This window comes from Oncorhynchus kisutch, linkage group LG27, assembly GCF_002021735.2.
Source record: "Oncorhynchus kisutch isolate 150728-3 linkage group LG27, Okis_V2, whole genome shotgun sequence".
Lineage (NCBI taxonomy): Eukaryota > Metazoa > Chordata > Actinopteri > Salmoniformes > Salmonidae > Oncorhynchus > Oncorhynchus kisutch.
This window is the reverse complement of record NC_034200.2, coordinates 31648347-31671508: the sequence shown is the minus strand read 5'-3', so window position 1 is coordinate 31671508 and position 23162 is coordinate 31648347. Positions and strand designations below refer to the sequence as shown.

The 23162-nt window shown below is 44.1% G+C and overlaps 1 protein-coding gene across 5 annotated transcripts; it reads right to left on the bottom strand.

The window, feature by feature from the left end:
• Positions 1-2394: 2394 nt before the first annotated feature.
• On the bottom strand, positions 2395-23110 carry LOC109871695 (dipeptidyl peptidase 9-like). Of its 5 annotated transcripts, none has more exons than XM_020462658.2 (21): positions 22322-23110; positions 20298-20388; positions 19855-20093; positions 19586-19698; positions 17807-17980; positions 17246-17417; positions 17006-17116; positions 16622-16750; positions 16072-16133; positions 15869-15969; positions 15362-15539; positions 14774-14933; positions 12583-12662; positions 12279-12431; positions 11336-11471; positions 9005-9150; positions 8201-8347; positions 6965-7117; positions 4454-4596; positions 3950-4061; positions 2395-3622 (listed from the first exon to the last, which is right to left on the bottom strand). In XM_020462658.2, exons 2-21 carry the CDS (start codon positions 20351-20353, stop codon positions 3530-3532), a joined length of 2658 nt encoding a protein of 885 aa, XP_020318247.1. In that variant the 5' UTR covers positions 20354-20388; positions 22322-23110; the 3' UTR covers positions 2395-3529. The 5 variants fall into 5 exon arrangements, with proteins under 5 accessions (XP_020318247.1, XP_020318248.1, XP_020318249.1 ...); XM_020462659.2 differs by having other exon boundaries at positions 17246-17414; positions 22322-22579; XM_020462660.2 differs by lacking the exon at positions 20298-20388 and having other exon boundaries at positions 22322-22557.
• Between the last annotated feature and the right edge of the window lie 52 nt (positions 23111-23162).

The following is a 23162-nucleotide window of genomic DNA, read 5'->3' as shown; positions in this document are numbered from 1 at the left end:
TGAACAACTAATCAAAAGGCCACCCAGACTATTTACATTGACACCCCCCCCCCCCCCCCCCCCCCCGCCGCCCTTTGTTTTTAGACTGCTGCTACTCTCTGTTTATTATCTCTGTATAGTCACTTTACCTCTACCTTCATGTATAAATTACCTCCACTAACCTGTGCCCCCTCACATTGACTCTGTACCGGTGCCCCCTGTATATAGCCTTGTTATTGTTATGTAATTTTATTGTGTTAAAAAAAAAAAAAAATAGAAAATATTTTCTTAAATCTATTTCTTGAACTGCATTGTTGGTTAAGGGCTTGTAAGTAAACATTTCACTGTAAGGTCTACTACACCTGTTGTATTCGTCGCATGTAACAAATACAATTTGATTTGACACTCCGGACTACGACATTGCTTGTCCTAATATTTCTATATTTCTTAATTCCCTTCTTTTACTTTTTAGATTTGTGTGTATTGTTGTGTATTGTTAGATATTACTGCACTGTTGGAGCTGGGAACACAAGCATTTCACTACACCCACAATAACATCTACATCTACGTGTATGCGACCAATACAATTTGATTTGATGAAAGACTATCATTCATGTTGTTGATGTTAGTTCTGTGTGTGCAGTTCAGGGCAAGGCCTTCTGCTTTGTTTCGAACCAGCTGCAGCTTTGCTAGGTCTTTCTAGAACACAGAACATATTTTTAATGTGTAGATAGAGGTGTGAGAATTATACAAAAAAATAAAAAATAAATTGAATTCAGGCTGTAACATAATTTTGTTGAAATAAGTCAAGGGGTATGATTACTTTCTGAATCCACTGTTTCTGTTTGATGTCGTATAGTATGGCTGAGTAAGGGTTCTTCCATTTAATTGTATTGACCGGAAATTTGCTGATACAACTGAGTTCGAACATGATTATCAAATCAATGTGTGCTATTTGTCCCCATTTCAATGATTTGCATATTACCAAGTTATATATTTTTTCATGTTATCAAGCCTTCATTACTGAAGCCAATCCATCATGGTGAAAAGTAATGACACGCCCTGGCTCTTGATTTGCATTCCGCATTTTTCCACCACAGCGACGAAACATAATATTTCACCAATTCACTTTACAGGAATACCTGAGTGATGCAAACTCTCCCTAGGCAGGCCAGGGTTGAGACTGAGCCATGTTTTAAAGCAGCAGTTACCTGGAGGCACCATGCACGTGGACCTCTCATATTCCCCAGAATCAGAAGTTCAGTCATCTTACAGCGAGCTGGGGTCCAGCTTCAATTACTCACACCAAGAAATCTGGTCAGTCTTACTGCTAATGTGTTTCAGAACACCTTCAGAGAGAGTGAGGGACAGGAAGGAACATCCAATGTCCTACTGTTTGTGATCGACCTCTATCAAATGCTCAGTTTTCCTTATTCAATCTTGTTCTGAGGGCGAATGACATACTGCCTAGGTGCCTGTGTGATTTGAGCCAATTGATCATTATCTTCCTGTGACACTCAGGCTATTATGCTGACTTTGAAGGGTCATAATTCACTTTCTGTAGGGTCTACACACACACATGGAAAAGACAGTGAGGTACATTTTTCATAGAGGATGTCAAATGAAATATGTGGTTTTTATCAATAAAAAGGTAGCCAAAGGGTAAACGGTTACTTTGATTAGATTTTTTTTTTTAAATGATACAATTCAACTTCACTAATAAAAGGTTGAGTTCCCATTTCCAGCTGCATCACTAACATGTGCTCAAAATGGCAGAGCCTACAGAGGCTCCTCGGTAACATCAATCACTTCCAAGCACCCTTGCTTCCAGCGAGCTCCTCTATGAAATGGCAGCATCACATCGTTGGTATCCATGGCAACCGTTCCCCCAAAGGGAAGGTGGATAGCATAGAGCAGAGTAATATATTGACATATCTTAACATATGGCTCTGGCATAGAGACTCTATTAAATTCTATGGTGGATAGCATATCAACCCTCTGCACCTGCTCGAGGACTCAATGAGTAGAGGAACAGAGGCCTCGTTTAGACAGGTAGCACAATTCTGATCTTTTTTTCTTCACAAATTGGTCAGATCAGCTTTGAAAAAGATCTGATGTGATTGGTCAAAAGGGACATGAGATGTCTCCCCATCTCCAAAGAACCAGGAGGGTCTTAGAGGAATATCAATTCACATGGAAAGATTACTAGCCCTGAGATTGCACACATAGGATATTCCCTGTGTTAACATATGAATCACATTGTAGTTGACCATGACACTGATCTTGTACATCATGTACAGTTTGAGACATTGAAACAGTCTCAACATCTTGGTTCATCATTATGGTCTATCCATCCATATATGCATAGATCCATCCATCCATCCTTGTTTGTGATAAATGATAAAATTAAAGAGATTTCATCATACATGTATTTATTCTTCATCATTACGTACACATTTTATTCAGGTGGTACAAAGCTGCTTAAGACTTGGCTGCTCGTACTCGTATCGTAATTGCCGTAAAAAAGGAAATACCAGCACGATCAAGTCAAGAAGTACTTTGGCATACATGGTATGTCTTCAGAAGGCAAGCCGACACCGTGAGCACTGCAATGTGAGGAGAGAAAATGACTTTATTATGTCAATGAGCGACTTCATTTGACACTCATTATAAAAGAATAAGAATCCATAAAAATATTTTCTTTTTTTAACAATACACACTTAAAATAGTTAATGAATGCAAGTAAAGGCAGCGTTTCTTCCTCTAGCCATTACACCAACTCCAATATGCTGCGTGTGTGTGTGTGTGTGTATAGATTCCATTTAGTTTTCAAGGAACCCCAATCCTACCACTGACTAGAGTGAATAAAATGGAGGAAAAAGAAAAACATTTGGCAAAACAATCCAGAGAAAGGGAAGACAATTAGAGAGAGATTGAGCCAGCTTCCAGATAATGTCCCCTTTCACTCCTCCACGGTCCGAGGTGGAGAGAGAGAGAGATTGAGCCAGCCTCCAGATAATGTCCCCTTTCATTATCCACGGTCCGAGGTGGAGAGGGAGAGAGATTGAGCCAGCCTCCAGATAATGTCCCCTTTCACTCCTCCACGGTTCGAGGTGGAGAGAGAGAGAGATTGAGCCAGCCTCCAGATAATGTCCCCTTTCACTCCACGGTGGAGAGGGAGAGAGATTGAGCCAGCCTCCAGATAATGTCCCCTTTCACTCCACGGTGGAGAGGGAGAGAGATTGAGACAGCCTCCAGATAATGTCCCCTTTCACTCCACGGTCCGAGGTGAAACTTCACAACCCTGCCTTGGATCTCCTTAGGTGCAGGGACGAGAGAACACAGACAGACAGACAGACAGAGAGAGAGAGACAGAGAGACCGAGAGAGAGCAACTGAGACAGGTGGAGGTATAATTGAGTGAGATCACCAGTTCATGGTAAAGTTGGGAGTAGTTGGGTGTGGCTACAGAGAGGTCTTTATGCCTGGGTTTCAGAGGTTTCGGGGGAGGTATACAGTTGGTTTCAGAATGGGGTAGAGGGGGGTGACTTTCAGAGGTATTGTTGTAGAAAGTGCAGCAGCATGATCTCATAGTGTTCTCCTGACTCAGGGCAGCGAATACTGTGTCGCTCATTGGGGTAGACCTGCAAAACAACAGAGGAAAATCAACCACTCATTCCTGCTTCAGTATATACTATATGGTACATGTGACTACAATTTGCAATTTTCTGAAAACAATATTCCCTGAAACCCATTCAAATGAAAGAGTTGTCCATTAAAGTCTTGGCTAAGATAGCAGCCCCCTTCTGGGTCCCACTGACACCACATGGGACAGACTGTAGCAGTGCTTCTCTCTAATTGTACCACAATGTCCATGTTGGGGAAACATATATCAATAGATGGGACATTGTTACCCATAACATGCCTTCAACACAGATTTAGAAAGGTCAACAACACGTAAATATACTAGCCTGTAGCTGATATGGCTTTCCAGCACGGATTATTTGTGACACCAGGAAGTTGGTGTGGAAAAAGTGAACATTCTCATCAAGGAATCCGTGTAAAATCAGCAAGCGGTTTGGCCTGGGTGGAGAGGGTTGCAAAGGGACGGAAACAGACATAGAAACCACATGAAAATAAAACAGGTTCAATTTTCATATTCGTCCCTTTAAAAAATACTACACTACAGTAAGCATATCCTGTTTATTATACATATAGAAATGTTTATGGTGAAACTCAATAACGTTCCATCTGTCCTTGAAATTTGAGCTGAGAAACATCCAAAAAACAAATAAGTAGTATTTTTGTTGCTCAAAACCAATGCCTGTTTTTATTCAACAATGATCAATAAAATGGAACTGACCACAACATTGTTACCTTCATCTACAGTACAATATATAAATATAGAAGTCGGCCATTCTTATCTCTTAGATTGGTTCAAGTGTATAGAGTACAGTAAACCGTATGGGACTGACTCGCTGGGCAGCTTGTCCACATGCAGCGCCACGGAGCCCTCCTCGTAGCCCTGTTGGTTGTTATCAGGTGTATCCATGTAACGCTCTGTGTAACCCGTGTCGTACGCCATCCACACCGTCACGGGTGCACCCGCTATGGCCACCTGAAAAGGAACAACATTGTTATTTTTGGGGTGGGGGGGGGGCAATTTATTATTTTTTTCAGTAAGGATAGCATTAAAATAAGCCTGTCCTGCCATTTCTCCCTCCACTGTGACAGACAATTAAGACATTTAAGATGCATTGTACAATCACACTTCAGCAGGTGTTCATTTTCTACATTTTAGCGCAACATGACAGGTCAAACTGCTTTTCAGAAGATGGATGCCTGTGGGAATTTGTTCAGTATAGCAGGGTGGTGGCATACATTGATTGTGTGGCATGTCTAAACTTCTGCTATTTAATGGTTCAATGAAGCCCTATTTCTGTCGAGCAGTACTATACATACTGAATACGCCCCCTGGTACCTCTACTGCTGGTGAGAGATATACTGGTACATTTTCTGGTCAGAGATATACTGGTGAGAGATGATGCTGGTATATATGATGCTGGTGAGAGATGATGCTGGTATATATGATGCTGGTGAGAGATGATGCTGGTATATATGATGCTGGTGAGAGATGATGCTGGTGAGAGATATGCTGGTATATATATGATGCTGGTGAGAGATATGCTGGTATATATATGATGCTGGTGAGAGATATGCTGGTATATATATGATGCTGGTGAGAGATGATGCTGGTATATATGATGCTGGTGAGATATGATGCTGGTATATATGATGCTGGTGAGAGATATGCTGGTATATATATATATGATGCTGGTGAGAGATATGCTGGTATATATATGATGCTGGTGAGAGATATGCTGGTATATATATGATGCTGGTGAGAGATATGCTGGTATATATATGATGCTGGTGAGAGATATGCTGGTATATATATGATGCTGGTGAGAGATATGCTGGTATATATATGATGCTGGTGAGAGATATGCTGGTATATATATGATGCTGGTGAGAGATATGCTGGTATATATATGATGCTGGTGAGAGATATGCTGGTATATATATGATGCTGGTGAGAGATATGCTGGTATATATATGATGCTGGTGAGAGATATGCTGGTATATATATGATGCTGGTGAGAGATATGCTGGTATATATATGATGCTGGTGAGAGATATGCTGGTATATATATGATGCTGGTGAGAGATATGCTGGTATATATATGATGCTGGTGAGAGATATGCTGGTATATATATGATGCTGATGAGAGATATGCTGGTATATATGATGCTGGTGAGAGATGATGCTGGTATATATATGATGCTGGTGAGAGATGATGCTGGTATATATGATGCTGGTGAGAGATGATGCTGGTGAGAGATGATGCTGGTATATATATATATATATATATGATGCTGGTGAGAGATATGCTGGTATATATATGATGCTGGTGAGAGATATGCTGGTATATATATATATGATGCTGGTGAGAGATATGCTGGTATATATATGATGCTGGTGAGAGATATGCTGGTATATATATATATGATGCTGGTGAGAGATATGCTGGTATATATATGATGCTGGTGAGAGATATGCTGGTATATATATGATGCTGGTGAGAGATATGCTGGTATATATATGATGCTGGTGAGAGATATGCTGGTATATATATGATGCTGGTGAGAGATATGCTGGTATATATATGATGCTGATGAGAGATATGCTGGTATATATGATGCTGGTGAGAGATGATGCTGGTATATATATGATGCTGGTGAGAGATGATGCTGGTATATATGATGCTGGTGAGAGATGATGCTGGTGAGAGATGATGCTGGTGAGAGGGGGCAGGTAGTCTAGCGGTTAGAGCATTGAGCCAGTAACCAAAAGGTTGATGTTTGAATACCCAAGCTGACAAGGTGGAGAAAAAAAACAAATCTGTTGACGTGCCCTTGAGCATGACACATAACCCTAAAATGCTCCATAGATGGTTTAAAAAATAATACATTTGTTGATCTTTGCCAGTGTGCTTTGTAGAGCAGTACAACTAAGGACAGGCACTATGAGAACTGCAGTGTGGAATGACGTGTGACCCAACATCAACACCATGAGGCCTAACGGGAAAACTACATCCATACAGAATGTCATATCTGATGAGCTTCAAATAAATCAAAGCTATACTCACCAATAGGCCAATCTATAATCAACTACATTCAGTCTAATCTCCATTGTAAATGAGATGTGATTACACTTTCTAGAATAAAACGCAATCCAAGATGGTTCTAGTCCAATGAAGTCTCTTCAGATCACTACCCACTCCTGGAGATCTGAAATGTTTAAATAGGTCTAAGCAATATGGGAAAATCTCCCCTAGCCAATCAGAGGGCAATGTGGTATCGAATCTACTCAGATCATCAAGTGATTTGGGATTGGAAGTGTGTATTTTAGTAGTTCCTCTCACCTTGAAGACGTTGGGTCTCTGGATGATGCCCATGAGGGAGAGGAAGCCTCCGTAGGACCAGCCGTGGATGGCCACGCGACTCAGGTCCACAAAGTTGAACCTCTCTGACACGTACTGCAGGCCCTCCACCTGGTCTTCAATCTCCACCTGGCCCTGGTAACACACAGAGAGAGAGAGAGGGGAGGGAATTAGTCTCCACCTGGCCCTGGTAACACACAGAGAGAGAGAGGGGAGGGCATTAGTCTCCACCTGGCCCTGGTAACACACAGAGAGAGAGAGGGGAGGGCATTAGTCTCCACCTGGCCCTGGTAACACACAGAGAGAGAGAGGAGAGGGCATTAGTCTCCACCTGGCCCTGGTAACACACAGAGAGAGGGGAGGGCATTAGTCTCCACCTGGCCCTGGTAACACACAGAGAGAGGGGAGGGCATTAGTCTCCACCTGGCCCTGGTAACACAGAGAGAGAGAGGAGGGCATTAGTCTCCACCTGGCCCTGGTAACACAGAGAGAGAGAGGAGGGCATTAGTCTCCACCTGGCCCTGGTAACACACAGAGAGAGGAGGACATTAGTCACTGTGACACACCCAGATGGGTCAAATTCACATTTTTTAATCACACATTTAATCACACATTTTCTTCTTAATTTGGGTCATGGGAGGACGATCAATTTCTCATTTGGGTCTCAAGCTGAAAAAGTTCAAGAACACCTGGTCTAGATGAAAGATGCGTGAGAGAGTCACACAGGTGCTGTTCAATTAATAAATACCAGAAGGTATTATTAACAGGAAAAAGGGTGCCTGCACACGGTATATGGTGATCCAATGTGATTTAATGAACCTGCACAGCAAGAACAGCCTTTGTTGGCACAGTACAATTTGCCATGTCTGCGTCTACAGTAGATCACGGGTACCTTAAAGATTGAATCCGCAGCATGGGGACACAGCGCCCCTGGCCGCCCGACCACCGTTATTGTTTTTGTTGCCGAGCTGAAGAGCGTGGTGCAGCAGGGTAAAAAAATAAAATGCCAGTACATATTGTGCTCTTTATCATGCGTGCGATGACATCCGATGGTTGTTTACTTTCTTGTTGCTGTAATATCATAAACGTACGTTGCAGTTTCACCATTAAGGATTACAGCTTTAATGTTTATACACAACAATATGGAACAATTTGGATTGGAACCATTTATATAAATTAAAAAAAGCAAGATATGGGTTGGCTTTCGACCAATCCTACCATTTTGTTTTTCAGAGCCCCTTCAAACTTCAGGCCTCTCTGACAGGAGCCTCTCCCGTCGATGACCACCACAGCGTATCCCAGAGAGGCCAGGGTGTTGAGACGCAGGTACTTCATCCCCTTGAAGGTGTTATTCACCAACTGGACCTGTGGGCACACACATACCCTTTTCACACCACTGAGCCGAGCCTTGGCAGAGCCTTGCAGGGCAGAGCCTAGCCTTGGCCGAGCCTAGCAGGGCAGAGCCTAGCAGGGCAGAGCCTAGCAGGGCTAGCCTGATTATGCATACACCACAGTTGTTGGAACAATCCTGGAAAGGATCATTTAAAAAAATAGATATATATTTTAGACATCACCGTACGGTTTGGGTCAGCCCTATAGAGACTACAGGACTTCAGCATTGAACACATCTTGCTACTGTACGTGAAAAACAACAAGGTGACAGAACTTGGTATGGTTATTTCTAGGGAAAGTATTGGCTATGATTGCTAGTTACAAACAGGTCATACAGGACCAATTCCATTTCAGCCCCTGGCAATGTCTACATTTTAGCTAACCCTAACCCTTTTCCTGACCTTAACCTAATGCTCTTAACTTACTACTTTAATTATCATAACCTGCAGCATAAGTTCTCCTAACCTGCTATGAAAAGTCCATTTTGACAAATGCTGTATCCCATCAAGACAAAACCCAGACTCCTTCCCCTTAGTTCCTACCCCTTCAGCGCTCACAGGTCTGATTGGATTTCTATAAGGAATTCCTGATCAAATAACAAAATTGTAATGTCTGAGAGAAGCCACAAACCTGCGGGCCACCGTAGACAAAGAGGACTGTGGGATGCTTCCTGCCAGGCTGGAGGTTGTGAGGCGTGTACACCATTCCATAGAGCTGGAAGCCTGACTTTCCCGGGAAGTCAAAGATCTCCGGAGATTTGTAATCTCCTGGGCAACCTGGAGTACACACAAAGATACACACAGAAAAACAAGATTAGGGCACTCCAACCATGTTCCTGTAGGTTTTCACTCCAACCGTGTTCCTGTAGGATATAGGCTACATAGACCTATATATCTGAATGATATATAAATACATTTTACTTAATTCAATTAGGTTTTAATTAGCTATTTGTACACTACTGTCTGTAAATTTTGCCTCAATATATTTCCTGATGTGTAACATCCGCAATGAATATTTTATTTATGGTGCGCCGTAAAAGTTCAAATAATTTCCAATTGCTTATTAAGCAAACCACAGGGCACAACTTTCTTGTTGCAAATTGTTTACTGATAGCCAGAGGTACGGGTGCAATTCCAAAATGTTGCAAGTCCCCCCTCCCCAGTGAAAGTTGTGCCCCTCCAACACTCACACATCATTTACAAACGAAGCATGTGTTTAGTGAGTCCACCAGATCAGAGGCAGTAGAGATGACCAGGGATGTTCTCTGTTTAGTGAGTCCACCAGATCAGAGGCAGTAGAGATGACCAGGGATGTTCTCTGTTTAGTGAGTCCACCAGATCAGAGGCAGTAGAGATGACTAGGGATGTTCTCTGTTTAGTGAGTCCACCAGATCAGAGGCAGTAGAGATGACCAGGGATGTTCTCTGTTTAGTGAGTCCACCAGATCAGAGGCAGTAGAGAAGACCAGGGATGTTCTCTGTTTAGTGAGTCCACCAGATCAGAGGCAGTAGAGAAGACCAGGGATGTTCTCGGTTTAGTGAGTCCACCAGATCAGAGTCAGTAGAGATGACCAGGGATGTTCTCTTGATAAGTGCGTGAATTAGACCATTTCCCTGTTCTGCTAAGCATTCAAAACGTAACAAGTACTTTGGGTGTCAGAGAAAAGGTATGGAGTAAAAAGTACATTATTTCCTTTCCGGTATGCAGTGAAGTAAAAGTTGTCAAAAATATGAATAGCAAAGTGGAACCCCAGGACAGATACCAAGCTGCCAAACTAACCCTGATTCAGATGACCATCCTACCCATGCTAGATTACGGAGATGTCATTTATAGATCGGCAGGTAAGGGTACTCCCGAGCGGCTAGATGTTCTTTACCATTCAGCCATCAGATTTACCACCAATGCTCCTTATAGGACACATCATTGCACTCTATACTCCTCTGTAAACTGGTCATCTCTGTAAACCTGTCACAAGTCCCACTGGTTGATGCTTATTTACAAAATCCTCTTAGCCCCCCCCCTCCCTATCTGAGATACCTACTGCAGCCCTCATCCTCCACATACAACACTGGTTCTGCCAGTCACATTCTGTTAAAGGTTCCCGAAGCACACACATCCCTGGGTCGCTCCTCTTTTCAGGTCGCTGCAGCTAGCGACTGGAATGAGCTGCAACAAACACTCAAACTGGACAGTTATCTCAATCTCTTCATTCAAAAACTCAGTCATGGACATTCTTACTGACAGTTATGGCTGCGTCGCGTGATGTGTTGTTGTCTCTACCTTCTTGCCCTTTGTAGTGTTGTCTGTGCCCAATAATGTTTGTACCATGTTGTGCTGCTGCCATGTTGTGTTGCTACCATGTTGTGTTGCTGCCATGTTGTGCTGCTGCCATGTTGTGCTGCTGCCATGTTGTGCTGCTGCCATGTTGTGCTGCTGCCATGCTGTGTTTTCATGTGTTGCTGTCATGCTATGTTGTTGTCTTATGTCTCTATGTGGTGTCTCTTGTCGTGATGTGTGTTTTGTCCATATTTGTGTTTTATTTTTAATCCCAGGCCCCCGTCCCCGCAGGAGGCCTTTTGCCTTTTGGTAGGCAGTCATTGCAAATAAGAATTTGTTCTTAACTGAATTGCCTAGTTAAAGGTTAAATAAATAATAAACAAAAAATACTTAGGTAGTACTTTAAAGTATTTTACTGAAGTACTTTACACCACTGGAAACGCATGTTACATCTTCAGCCGTTGTAGCAAAGATGCATGGTTAAAACTCTCAGAAGCCTAAATTCCATTGCTATCAGGAAACCTGGCCCTGGAATGAGTAATTGAGAGTCCCGTGGTACAGTTTACACCTATACAGTGATTGTCTCAAGGAAGACAGGATACATCTTTAAAGGGGTAATCTGTAATTGCCACATACATTTTTGGGACTTTTAAAGTAATGATATAAACCCTCCTCTCTTCCTTACCTGGGGCTTCCATCATGCTGGCCCAGAACTCAGGCACCATGTGGAGAGGGTCTCCCTCGGGGCCAGTCAGCTTGTAGACGTGGAGACAGGGGGGAGTACTCACATTACTGTAGTGGCTGACAAACATATCAAAGTTCTGTGGAGAGAGAAAAAGAGAGGGAGAGTAAAGAATATAGAGAGAAATAGGGATAGAAAGGGGAGATACAATGATAAGGGGTGAGAGAAGGTGACCGAGATGAACAGCTGTGAATTAATCTTCACATCGGAGACAGAATGTCACGGGGCCCTGATTTCAAGCCAGCTTTGTCTCTCACCGTACAATGTTAAAGGTATACCTGAAAAATCACAACAGATCTGAGACCATCAGGTTTAGAACCACCTCCCTGGATAACTCCACATCACAGAGGGCCCAGATGCCCACACAACATGTCTACTCTGCCCAATCTGTTAACAGCTAAGGCAAGTTCCTGTAACATTGTAGTAACATCCATCAATACCCTCTCACACAGGCACACAGTGACGCTGAATGACCAGATGGTTAAACAGCATGACATGGGCAGAGTTCCACAACACTGCCTGATGTAACCAGGCTTCTCATAGGGAAGAGATCAGCTGTACCTCCCTATGGTACTTATGTGGTGTGGTCTCATGAAGCGTGGGGAGGGGATGATTGAGTGCAGTGTGTCTAACTGAGAGCAGAATGCCAGGATGTTACGGTGTTCGTTGGTACTACCTACTGCAGTCATGTTGTTTGGCAAAATGGCCACCGGAGAGCTTGTGAATGCAAAGACAGGCGACAGAGGGCCATATATATATATATATATTCAATCAATCCCTGTAGCCCGATTACAAGAATACATTTTTGGGGTAAGAGTTGGAATTACAGGGGTGCAAGAGGGGGGCTTGGCAGCCAGGCAATCCTATTTGTTGAGTGAGTCCATACCTTGCTTACAGAGCAGCTGTGGGAGAAGCCAGGCTTGCTGAGTCTGACCACGTCCCCTGGGGACTGATAGCTGACCACATAGAGGTGGTGCTCCAGGGGAGTGTCTCTAGTGCCCTGGAAGTACACCAGCTTAGAGGCCTCATTCACCCAGATCTAGAGAGAATCACAGATGATATTTATATTGATGGCAGAACATGCATTATAAACTTACAATAGCGTAAGCACACACAAAAGTCCATTATAAAGATATGTTATAATGCACTGTGACAATAAGGGTTTTAATCTGACTGACTGAATATCCTACCTTGGAGCCATGTCTGGCCAAAACCTCCCACTCCCCACTGGTCAGAGTCACCTCCTCCTTGATTGCACATTTAAAGTCTCCTGCAGAGGAAAATACCATAGAGATTAGAGATGATATTTGGACTTTTATTACATTAGCCAGACTTACAGTGCAGTATTGTGACACCCGGATGGCGACTACAGATTGTTCAAAGTTCAATCAATATCTCACCTTCATTAAATCACGACACATACAGATCAGTGATTAGCTCAAGGAAGGAAGGACAAAGCCTGAATCCCAGATCTGTTTCTGCTGTCACACAAAACATGACGATAGCCAGGTTTCCATCCAATTTGCAACAGAATTTCATGTGAATATTCTAAACTCCCCAGAGGTGTTTCCATCAAATTGACTGGCTGTGGATAAAAAGCTGTGAGGGATGATGTGATGCACATAAAAAGCACTTAAAATGTCCACGTACCCCGGGCCTCTCGAGTGGCGCAGCGGTCTAAGGCACTGCGTCGCAGTGTTGAGGCGTCACTACAGCCTGGGGTTGTAGTGTCATAACCGGCCGTGACCAGGAGTCCCATGGGGCGGCGCACAATTGGCCCAGCATCATCCGGGTTGGGGCTCTGTCACGACCGGGTTGGGGCTCTGTCACGACCGGGTTGGGGCTCTGTCACGACCGGGTTGGGGCTCTGTCACGACCGGGTTGGGGCTCTGTCACGACCGGGTTGGGGCTCTGTCACGACCGGGTTGGGGCTCTGTCACGACCGGGTTGGGGCTCTGTCACGACCGGGTTGGGGCTCTGTCACGACCGGGTTGGGGCTCTGTCACGACCGGGTTAGGGGTCCTTGTCCCATCGCGCACTAGTGACCCCTGTGGCGGGCTTGGGTGCAGTGCACACTGACACAGTGTTTCCTCCGACACATTGGTGCGGCTGGCTTCTGGGTTAAGTTGGCATTGTGTCAAGAATCAGTGCGGCTTGGTTGGGTTGTGTTTCGTAGGACGCACAGCTCTTGACCTTCGCCTCTCCTGAGTCCGTACGGGAGTTGCAGCGATGAGACAAGATCGTAATCAAGAAATTGGTGAGAAAACGGGGGCAAAAAAAACTAAGTTGAAAATGCGATGGAAACCAATTTAAGTCTAACGATGGTTTTGTCACTCCATCTGGTTTTGGAGCATGTGCTCTAGACAACAGTTCACTGGTAAAGTGGACAGGGTAGGTTGTATGATGAGATTATAGATAACAGCAAGATCATTATTATTTGATCATGGCATGTCACCAGAATTCAAATAATACCCTCTATATCCCTCAAACTCAACTCTGGACCTGGAAGCCAGTTCCAATGCTTTGTTTCATTGTTCCCCTCTAATCAGGGACTGATTTAGACTTGGGACATCAGATATGTGCAATTAATTATTGCCAGCAGCATACCACTGCTGGCTTGCTAATGAAGCTAAGCAGGGTTGGTCCTGGTCAGTCCCTGGATGGGAGACCAGATGCTGCAGGAAGTGGTGTTGGAGGGCCAGTAGGAAGCACTCTTTCCTCTGGTCTAAAGAAATATCCTAATCCCCCAGGGCAGTGATTGGGGACACTGCCCTGTGTAGGGTGCCGTCTTTCGGCTGGGACGTTAAACGGGTGTCCTGACTCTCTGAGGTCATTAAAGATCCCATGACACTTATCGTAAGAGTAGGGGTGTTAACCCTGATGTCCTGGCTAAATTCTCAAACCATCACGGTCACCTAATAATCCCCAGTTTATAATTGGCTCATTCATCCCCCTCCACTCCCCTGTAAATAATCCCCAGGTCGATGCTGTAAATGAGAACGTGTTCTTAGTCAACTTACCTGGTGAAAAAAGAAAAAAAGAATCAGGTTGAGCAGAAAACCATCAGGCTCCTGACCTCGTAGGTTAAGAGTTGAGTACCACTGCTCTATATTTATTGTACATTTTCATAAAGTTCATCATAACTGATTTTGTCTGTGGTAGTAGGCATATCATCACGTGACTCTTACTGGCTATTATATCAAAAGTTGCTCATAACTGTGTCTCAACCGCAATTGTCACAATCTATTTAAGCAATAAACTTAACCCGCCTTGTGAAGTGTATTTTTGGGGGGACCGAGATTTAGCAAATTTGCTTTTACCCATCAGGCCCGACGTGGGTTTAATTATGCAAAACCTGGTTAATGACAGCAACGGAATTACCCTCTGTGTATTTGTAGCTTCCTGACCATTGGTAGCAGTCTGGTTGCAATGCTGATGTGATTTTGTACAGATGGCTGAAGCCCGTTTTGGATTCATTCACCCATATGAAAGAGAACTCGTCCTCTGACGTTTGAACGAACGGATAGAAAATATCATGAACCTGTGGACAACAGAAAAACATGGTTGTTGTTAGTTTGTTGTGGCCTGATTCTTCCATGCAAATACATATGTCAACATACATACACACTGTCAATATATAGCCCTTCAAATCACTATTACACTAGAGTGACTGTGAGATGAGGGAATTCAACAACCAAACTGTACATGCAGCTAAATATTAGAGTAATTCCCAAGAAGCATTAAATCTTCTATTTTTGAGAGGGCACTGATAGCCAAATCTACAGTCTGACGATTAATTCTACATAATACTAAGCACATATCTGGTAACTACAATTCTCTCATAAGGTACAGATGGAAGAAAGACCGAGGCTCCAGAGTTTAAAATGAGGAATGACAAGTCAGTGTCCCTCCTTTCCCTAACCCGTAGTCATTTTCCATGTTATCCCCACCCTGCCCTGCCCATCTCACATTGATCCAGATGTCAGTGGTCTCCTCATAGACGATGTAGGGCTGGACGTCATGGGGCACGGCCTCCAGGTTCTTCTGCCTCTGGGCCAGGTCATCTGTGACGGGGATGAAGAGGGCCGGGGGCAGCAGCACCAGCTGGAGCCTCCTCTGACTGCGGTCCAGCAGCACTGCCCAACCACTTGGGGGAGACCGAAACACACATTCCCTCACTGACTGGATCATACGCACAGTACAATAATGACAGGTCCAACATCACTAATGCCTTGTCCTTTCCGCAAGCTCAGAGGACACCAACCCAGGTCCTAGAGCGCTACAGAGTATGCAGGCCTGTGTTGGAGCTCAACACTAGCACAACTGATTCAATGAATCAACTAATCAACCAAGATTTCTGCGGAATTGGAGGATGCCTTTTCCCGTCCCCCGGCCCTAACCATCACCAATGTAAGTAGCATCAGAGACAGGTCAAAAGCAGTGTTTCCTGGGGAAACATTATGTCGTAACACTCACTATTTGCCATCAGTCGTCCATCCTGCGCGGGAGATGTACTCCGTCCCAGGGAACAGGGTGGTGAAGGGGAGAACTAGCTCCTTGTCTTGAATGCTCACAATCTGGAGACACACACACACACACACAAGTCTCCTTATAAACACTACAGTGAGCAGCAAGAGCAAAATAAGAGAATAAATGGAGAGCAGTCAAAAGCAGCTTACTTTTCCTTGTATGTCAGTCTTTATCTCAGCCAGTTTCAGGGTGGTTTGAGGATTTTTACTGCCTACAAAAAATAATAATATTTTTGTTAATTCTAGTGGTCTACTCTTGAAATAAATTCTTTAGGTCATTGCTAATACTGTATATTTGCCTAGCTTCCCAAACTCCTTGCTCCGGCCAAACTCTACACCACGGATGTTAGTTTGTTCTCTGCAATTAGTCTGGATCTGAGTACCTCCCCAACGATTTCTAGAACACAAACACATTCCTGACATTCTGATTGGTCCCAGAAACGGATGGGTTGGGCCAGAACCAGAACACGCGTCGGTAAAACGGCGCCTTGTTTTCTACAACACCCCTCATTTTGACGCAACCATAAACAACTTCAATGATGGCAGTCATAGAGCAGCGGAAGAATTCAGTTTGAGTCGTCAGGCAAAACACGTGTCACTACAACCACATACAACCCTACCCGAGTAGGCCTCAACCTGCGCCAGGTGGACTCGACCCGACCAGCGCCAGGGGGACTCAACCAGCGCCAGGGGGACTCACCTGTGCGGGGGTATCTGTAGGCGTCGGCCTTCCGCTCCTCCAAGGCTGGAGAGGGAACATGAATGATCTCTACCTCCGTCTCATCCACCTCTTCATACAGCAGGTACAGAGTTTTGCCCCCATCTGAGTCTAACAGAGGAGAAGAGCAGGTTAGACAGACGGACGGAACTGATAACATGCTCTTGAAAATGCATACAGAAACAGCTAGCATTCATAACAGACACAGCTTCATGATGACAGTGTGTCTGGGGCAAGTTAAAGCCTGTACGACGTTCATCAAAGCATGACTGACTGACGGTTTGATTAAGGAAGAGCCCAATTTCTCACATGAAAATGGTTCCTTCTCTAGTCATAAGGAAGGCGTGACAGAAGGTGCCTACTCACCCTCTACGGCAGAGGGACTCCACCAGTAGCCAGTGAAGCGGTCAAACTCCTCCTGTATCACAAACGTGGCCACGCCCGCAGACTTGGGGTCCTCCTTCACATTATCCAGACCTGACCCAGGGAGAGGGGATTCATTTATTTCATTAAATCCATGCAGTGTCAGCAACATGGCATAGAGAGTGTAAACAATTCCATACAACTACAGTACACAAACTTCCAAAAGTCCCTGACCCTTCTGACCTTTGTGACAGAAGGTGAGTCTCCTCTCCTCCCCAGACTTGAGGTTAGCCAGCCACAGGTCGTTGTTGTTGATGAAAGCAATGAAGTTGGGCTGTCCTGGGGAGATCTTGGGGTCCATGCGGGTCCCTGAGCACTGTGTCTTAATCTCCACCGGCTTAATGGGCGCAGACTGCTTTTAAACCAGGAAACACACTCTTAGTGTACAGGGTCGTATTCATTAGGCACTAAACTGAACAAAACAGACAAACAGGGAGGACCTCAACTTGTCCAATAGAACTGCTTGTTTTCGTTTTCCATTGATAAACCTTTTTTTTTGCTACAGTGTGCCTTAATGAATGCAACCCTGAAGACACAACCATACACACAGCAACAGCCATTCATTGCTGTGGCGTTGGGTGCTGTGCAGTTCATGCACCAATGCTCATATCAACTATAGGATGTTCAAATGACATTCAATAACGCAGCTACTAATCAAAGTTACTGTAACTCACTTAGTGGCAATTGCAGATGTAGGAAAGGCTTTCTAAGTTCATGTAATGAATAAAGGGGGGTAAGACTCACGATGAAGCCATTGTTTCCCCCGTCCTGACAATAGAAGAGGCTGTTGCTGGCCTGGAAGAGGAACAGGCCGGTCTGGGAGTGGTAGTCATAGGAAGTGATCCCAAACGCTCCCAGGCGCTTCCGCTCCCGAAGGAGCTCCTCTTCCCGGGAATAGGCCCCCTGGTGCGGCGTGGCCTGGTAGTGAGGGGAAAGTCATTTTGCTGTCATCATAATGATTTAAAGGTAGACTCAGCGATATGATGTTGGTGCACAAAGTAAACAGCATAGTGGGTCAATTTCAGCAACAACTAAGAACGTTGAAGTGCGAGGCTAAAAACTTCACAGTTGTTTTGGTCCCGTACCTGAAATCAAATTAAATGAAATTGTATTTGTCACATGCTTCGTAGGCAACAGGTGTAGACTAACAGTGAAATGCTTACTTACTGGTCCATTTACATTGTCTACCAGACTGACTGACTTGTTGAACGTGTTCAACGATGATGTGACAGTTAGGCAGTTCTCCATAGGTCCAGAAGGAGGGAGGCTCTGGCTGAGGAAGGTTCCACTGGCCAGGGACACTGAGGACAACTTCTTGGGCTTCAGGAGGAAGGCCAATGGAAAATTGGACACTCGTGCTGCTGCAGGCTTTGGAGTCGGGTGAGACTGGCAGGACCTCAACGACCTGAGCAACCGGACGGACTAATATGTAAACTGAGCCAGTGACGGCCTCTGATGCAGCTTTGGCAGATCACAGTGTTGTTGTGGAGGCTTCTGTCACCCATGATGGAACATCTCATCCTACATCCAGGAAGACACTCCTTGGTATCAGACGGATAGCCAGAGAGGTGAGACAAGTGGTCTCACCAACAGCCCACATGCATAAACATTGTTGTGTAACAGGAAGCTGGTTTGATGTTGATGATGATGTGATTTCCTGTGGGCCAAATACACCAGATATTGTTGTTGTGGGGGAGGCGTTCATTTTGGAAGTGGGCTGCTCAGTGGACGGCTCCATGGAGCAAACCATTGCTGAGAGGCTTTTTAAATACCAGCCTTTCATGCCATGCTGGGACAGCCTCGGGTGGAGGTGCAAGCTGGTGGCGCTGATATTTGGCACATACACAGACTTGGTGCGGCCTCCAGATTGCGGGCCTGACAAAAACTAGGGCGAAGCAATTGACGAGATACTGCTCTGTTTCAGCTGTCGTGGGCAGCCTAGCTGTTTGGAGAAGGAGGTGCTTTCTGTACCCTGGAGGGCCACGCATACAGGGACCTTTGAAATGTTTGGATCCTGTTTTTGTACATTTGATTGGTGGATTTGGATAAATTATTTAAAATGTGTGGCGTCAGTATGCATGTGTGTGTGCCTGTTATCTGAGAGAGTGAAGCGAACCCATGCACATGCGAAGATACTGTGTGTGACTGTGTGCGAGCGAAGTCTGCATCTCAGTCATCGCAAAATCTGCGGTGATGATCGTGGCAGCGTCATTTCGCTGAGTCTACCTTTAATGATTATTCAACTGTTAATTTAATTGTCGCTGTCTGGAGACTGTGGGTATCTCTGAATGAATGTCTGTGAATATGTGAGAAATGATCGTTCCACTTTCCTATTACGCATCTCCTTGCTTCAGGTCTTGTTATGAACATATGACAAACCACGGTAAAAAAAAATGTTAGAGAGCTTGAGATCTTCATCTTATGAGGATAATAACTATAACATATTTCATTAGGATTTCCTTGGCACCAGGTTCGGAGGTCATTAGGTTTCAGTGACGCACAGAGAATTCAAGGGATATTCACCTGGAAGTGATCCAGCATCTGTTTCCACGACAACACCAAGAGGGCCTCTTTCCGGATCTTCTTGGGGATTTCCGAGTAGAGCAGTGAGTTCTCTCTACTTCCGTAAGGCATTCCTGATCGATAGAGAGAGATGGTCGGAAGTGAAAATGAGTTAAGAGGCCAAGGTACAACTTGCAAAACAGTGTTGCAACTTGAGAAATGTGAGTAACTCAATGAAGCACTGAGTAAGCCAGTGTGACGATCATCAGTGGCAGATGGCCTTGGCTCACCGAGGTAGTACAGTCGATGGGAGTGGGGGCCTGACTCATCGTTTTTCTGCACAAACTGGAAGTCATGGGGCGCTTTGTTGGCGATCATTCCTGAGTACTTCCTGCTGCTGTGGATGATGTCACGCAGGCCGCCCCACGAGTGCTTCTCCACATAGAACTGAGATGGACCGTCCTCCATCTCCACCACCTCTGTGCTGTCTGTTAGCCCGTCCACCGCCGTCATATTCCCTCCTAAACAACTGAGAGGGAGAACAGAAAAAAAACACAGAGACAACCCGCTGGTCATCTACATGCTCACGAACAATGGCACTTGCATCTAGTATGGAAACGCACACAGACAGATAGACAGCCACACATGTATTGGCCTATACAATGGGTTATCTAGCACTCCTATCCACAGAGAAGGTACACACAGGTCATTGGAACGCACAGGTACACCATACCTCTTCCAGTAACCTTCTGTTTTGTCTCCAAGTTTGACCTTCTTCACTCTATGCATTCACTGGCCAACAAGCCTCAACCAGAGTCTGCAATCTAAACGTTCAAATAAAAGAGTTAATCAATCTTATATTTACATTGAATAAAACGCCTACATATAAAATCTCTCTCATTCAATCCTGCATGCGGTAAAGGTTTGGTATTTAAGTCAGCAGGTAGCCTAGTGGTTAAGGGCGTTGGTCCAGTAACCGAAAGTTCGCTGGTTTGAATTCCTGAGCCGACTAGGAGAAGAATCTGTTGATGTGCCCTTGAGCAAGGCATGGAACCCTAGTCACTCTGGATAAGAGCGTCTGCTAAAGGACTAAAATGTATCTAAGCTGTGATAGAAGACAGCAAAGGCATAAGGAATGGTCCACATTCCATTGCTTGTATAGTTTGATGCTACAGGAATGCATGAAACCTTAGCCAACATAGTGATAGTAAAAACAAAGTTTGCCCTCTGTATGGAGTGGGCAGGCGTAAAGGCGGTTGCCAAGGACCCCATTGACGTTCTTTGTGTTGGTGGAATTTCAGAGAACTCATTTGCTTTCAGATGATGTGAAGAAAACATTCAAGCTCCAGAAGGAGTGGATGGGTGTGTAAACATTATGACAATAGCTCCAAAACAGCCCTCTGGGAGACTAGGGTGAAGATGCAAATTGTTCATAGCTCTATACTGAACAGAAATATAAAAGCAACAATTTCAAATATTTTACTGAGTTACAATTTATAATGAGAAAATCTGTCAATTTAAACAAAAAATGAATTTGGCCCTCATTTATATGCATCTGTTGGTCACAGATACTTTAAAAGAAATGGGCCTCTCGTCACGGTATCTCTGTGTATTGAAATTGCCAACGATAAAATGTAATTGTTTGTTGTCTGTAGCTTATGCCTGCCTATACCATAACTCTACCTCCACCATGGACACTGTTCTCAATGTTGACATTAGCAAACTGCTCTCCCAAACGATGCCATACACGTGGTCGGCGTTTGTGAGGCCGGTTGGATGTACTGCCAAATTCTCTAAAACGACGTTGGTAGAGAAATTGACATGACATTCTCTGGCAACAGCTCTGGTGGAAATTCCTGCAGTCAGCATGCCAATTGCACCCTCCCTCAAAACTTGGAGATATCTGTGACGTTGGGTTATAAAACGGCACATTTTAGAATGGCCTTTTATTGTCCCCAGCACAAGATCCATCCGTGTAATGATCAGACTGTTTAATCAGCTGCTTCATATGCCACACCTGTCAGGGGGATGGATTATCTTGACAACTGAGAAATGTTCACTAAACACATTTGAGAGAAATTAGCTTTTTGTGTGTATGGAACACTTCGCATTTTATTTCAGCTCATGAAACCAACACGTTACATGTTGCATTTCTATTTTTGATGGAAGGCCTAAACTGCACCATACAGAAAAGGTATGAAGAAGTATCACTTCTGCGTCTGGAAAGCAGGAAGTGATAGCTGACAAACTCATTTTTGTCATCCACACGTTGCCTGCATTGACTACAGACTAATCTAAGTCACTGACATTTTCTATTCCATTCATAACCTTTGATGAAAAAAATGAACTGATATTCCACCATTATAAATATCAGATAGGTTGGTAGCTAGAAAGAATTGGGAAAGGAAACCTGGGATAGGGGAAATAATTTAATGACCGGTACGTACGACATAGCTATCTTTGTTCTCATCAAGGGGTCACAACTGTAGCTGGATATAGTTTAGCTAGCTAACAGTACAAGTTGGCAACAGTGTCGTGATTAGCTTAATTGTATATCTAATATAGCGTAAGTGTTACATTGCGGCAATCTAACTACATATTACCTCAACGTTTGCCAGCTAGGATACACTGTAACATGACAGCTCTCTCGTGACAGTTGTCGGGTATACCAGCTTGGCCACTATGAGCTAGCTGGGTCCTTAGCAAGCCTGTCACTGGAGTCGACTATCAGAATCGAGTTCAGAAGCGTATACTTACCAATCCAGCCACTTCTTATTTTCCAAACGATTCTTTGCTTTACTAGGTAGGTATTAAAAAACTAATATTATTACTGCTAAAGGTTGTGTCCATGGCCCAGAATGTAGGCAGACATAAACGTAGATCACGAAGGAGAACACCCAGGAACCTTCTAACCCGGGGATAATGCTTCGGCGCTTTTACAGGGCCGCACCGCTCCTCTTCGGCTGTGTTCGCAAGGATGATGCTGCGCTAGCGGCTGCGCATTGATTAATCCTAACCAGAAATTTGTGTTTGATTCGAGGCAATTTATGAATATAAAGAATTGTACACATACTGTAAACATGTACTGACAGGAAAGGTTGCCAAAACTGTAAATGATTCAAAATGATTGCATTGGAAAATATGCAGTCCGTCCATAAACCCCCCCTCAACCAAAACAGTAGATGCAATGTTCAATTAACACAATATCAATGACCGTCAAGTCTTAATTGCTTTAATGAAATGTCCCAGTTTACTAGACATTCACGATTCAGGCGGCGAAGCAATCTAGGGTGTTTGTTCGTTCATTACACGTGACTGTTTGGCAGTAATTTTATTTGAATAAACGTGATAGATGACCTCACATATGAGCTTACCCTTGTGGTAGTCATGTATATGCAAATTTAGGCAACGTGTTGAGACACGTGCAACATACCATACTGCCAGTAAACGGATTATTTCTTTTAAATACCCCCCCAAAATGTTAACACATTGGCACATATGTACCCAGACCTTGAAAACGAAATTAATTCAGTGTCATTAGACCCCTTTCAATGGATACAAATTTAGGCAAACAGAACAAAACATATTTAAATTAAAA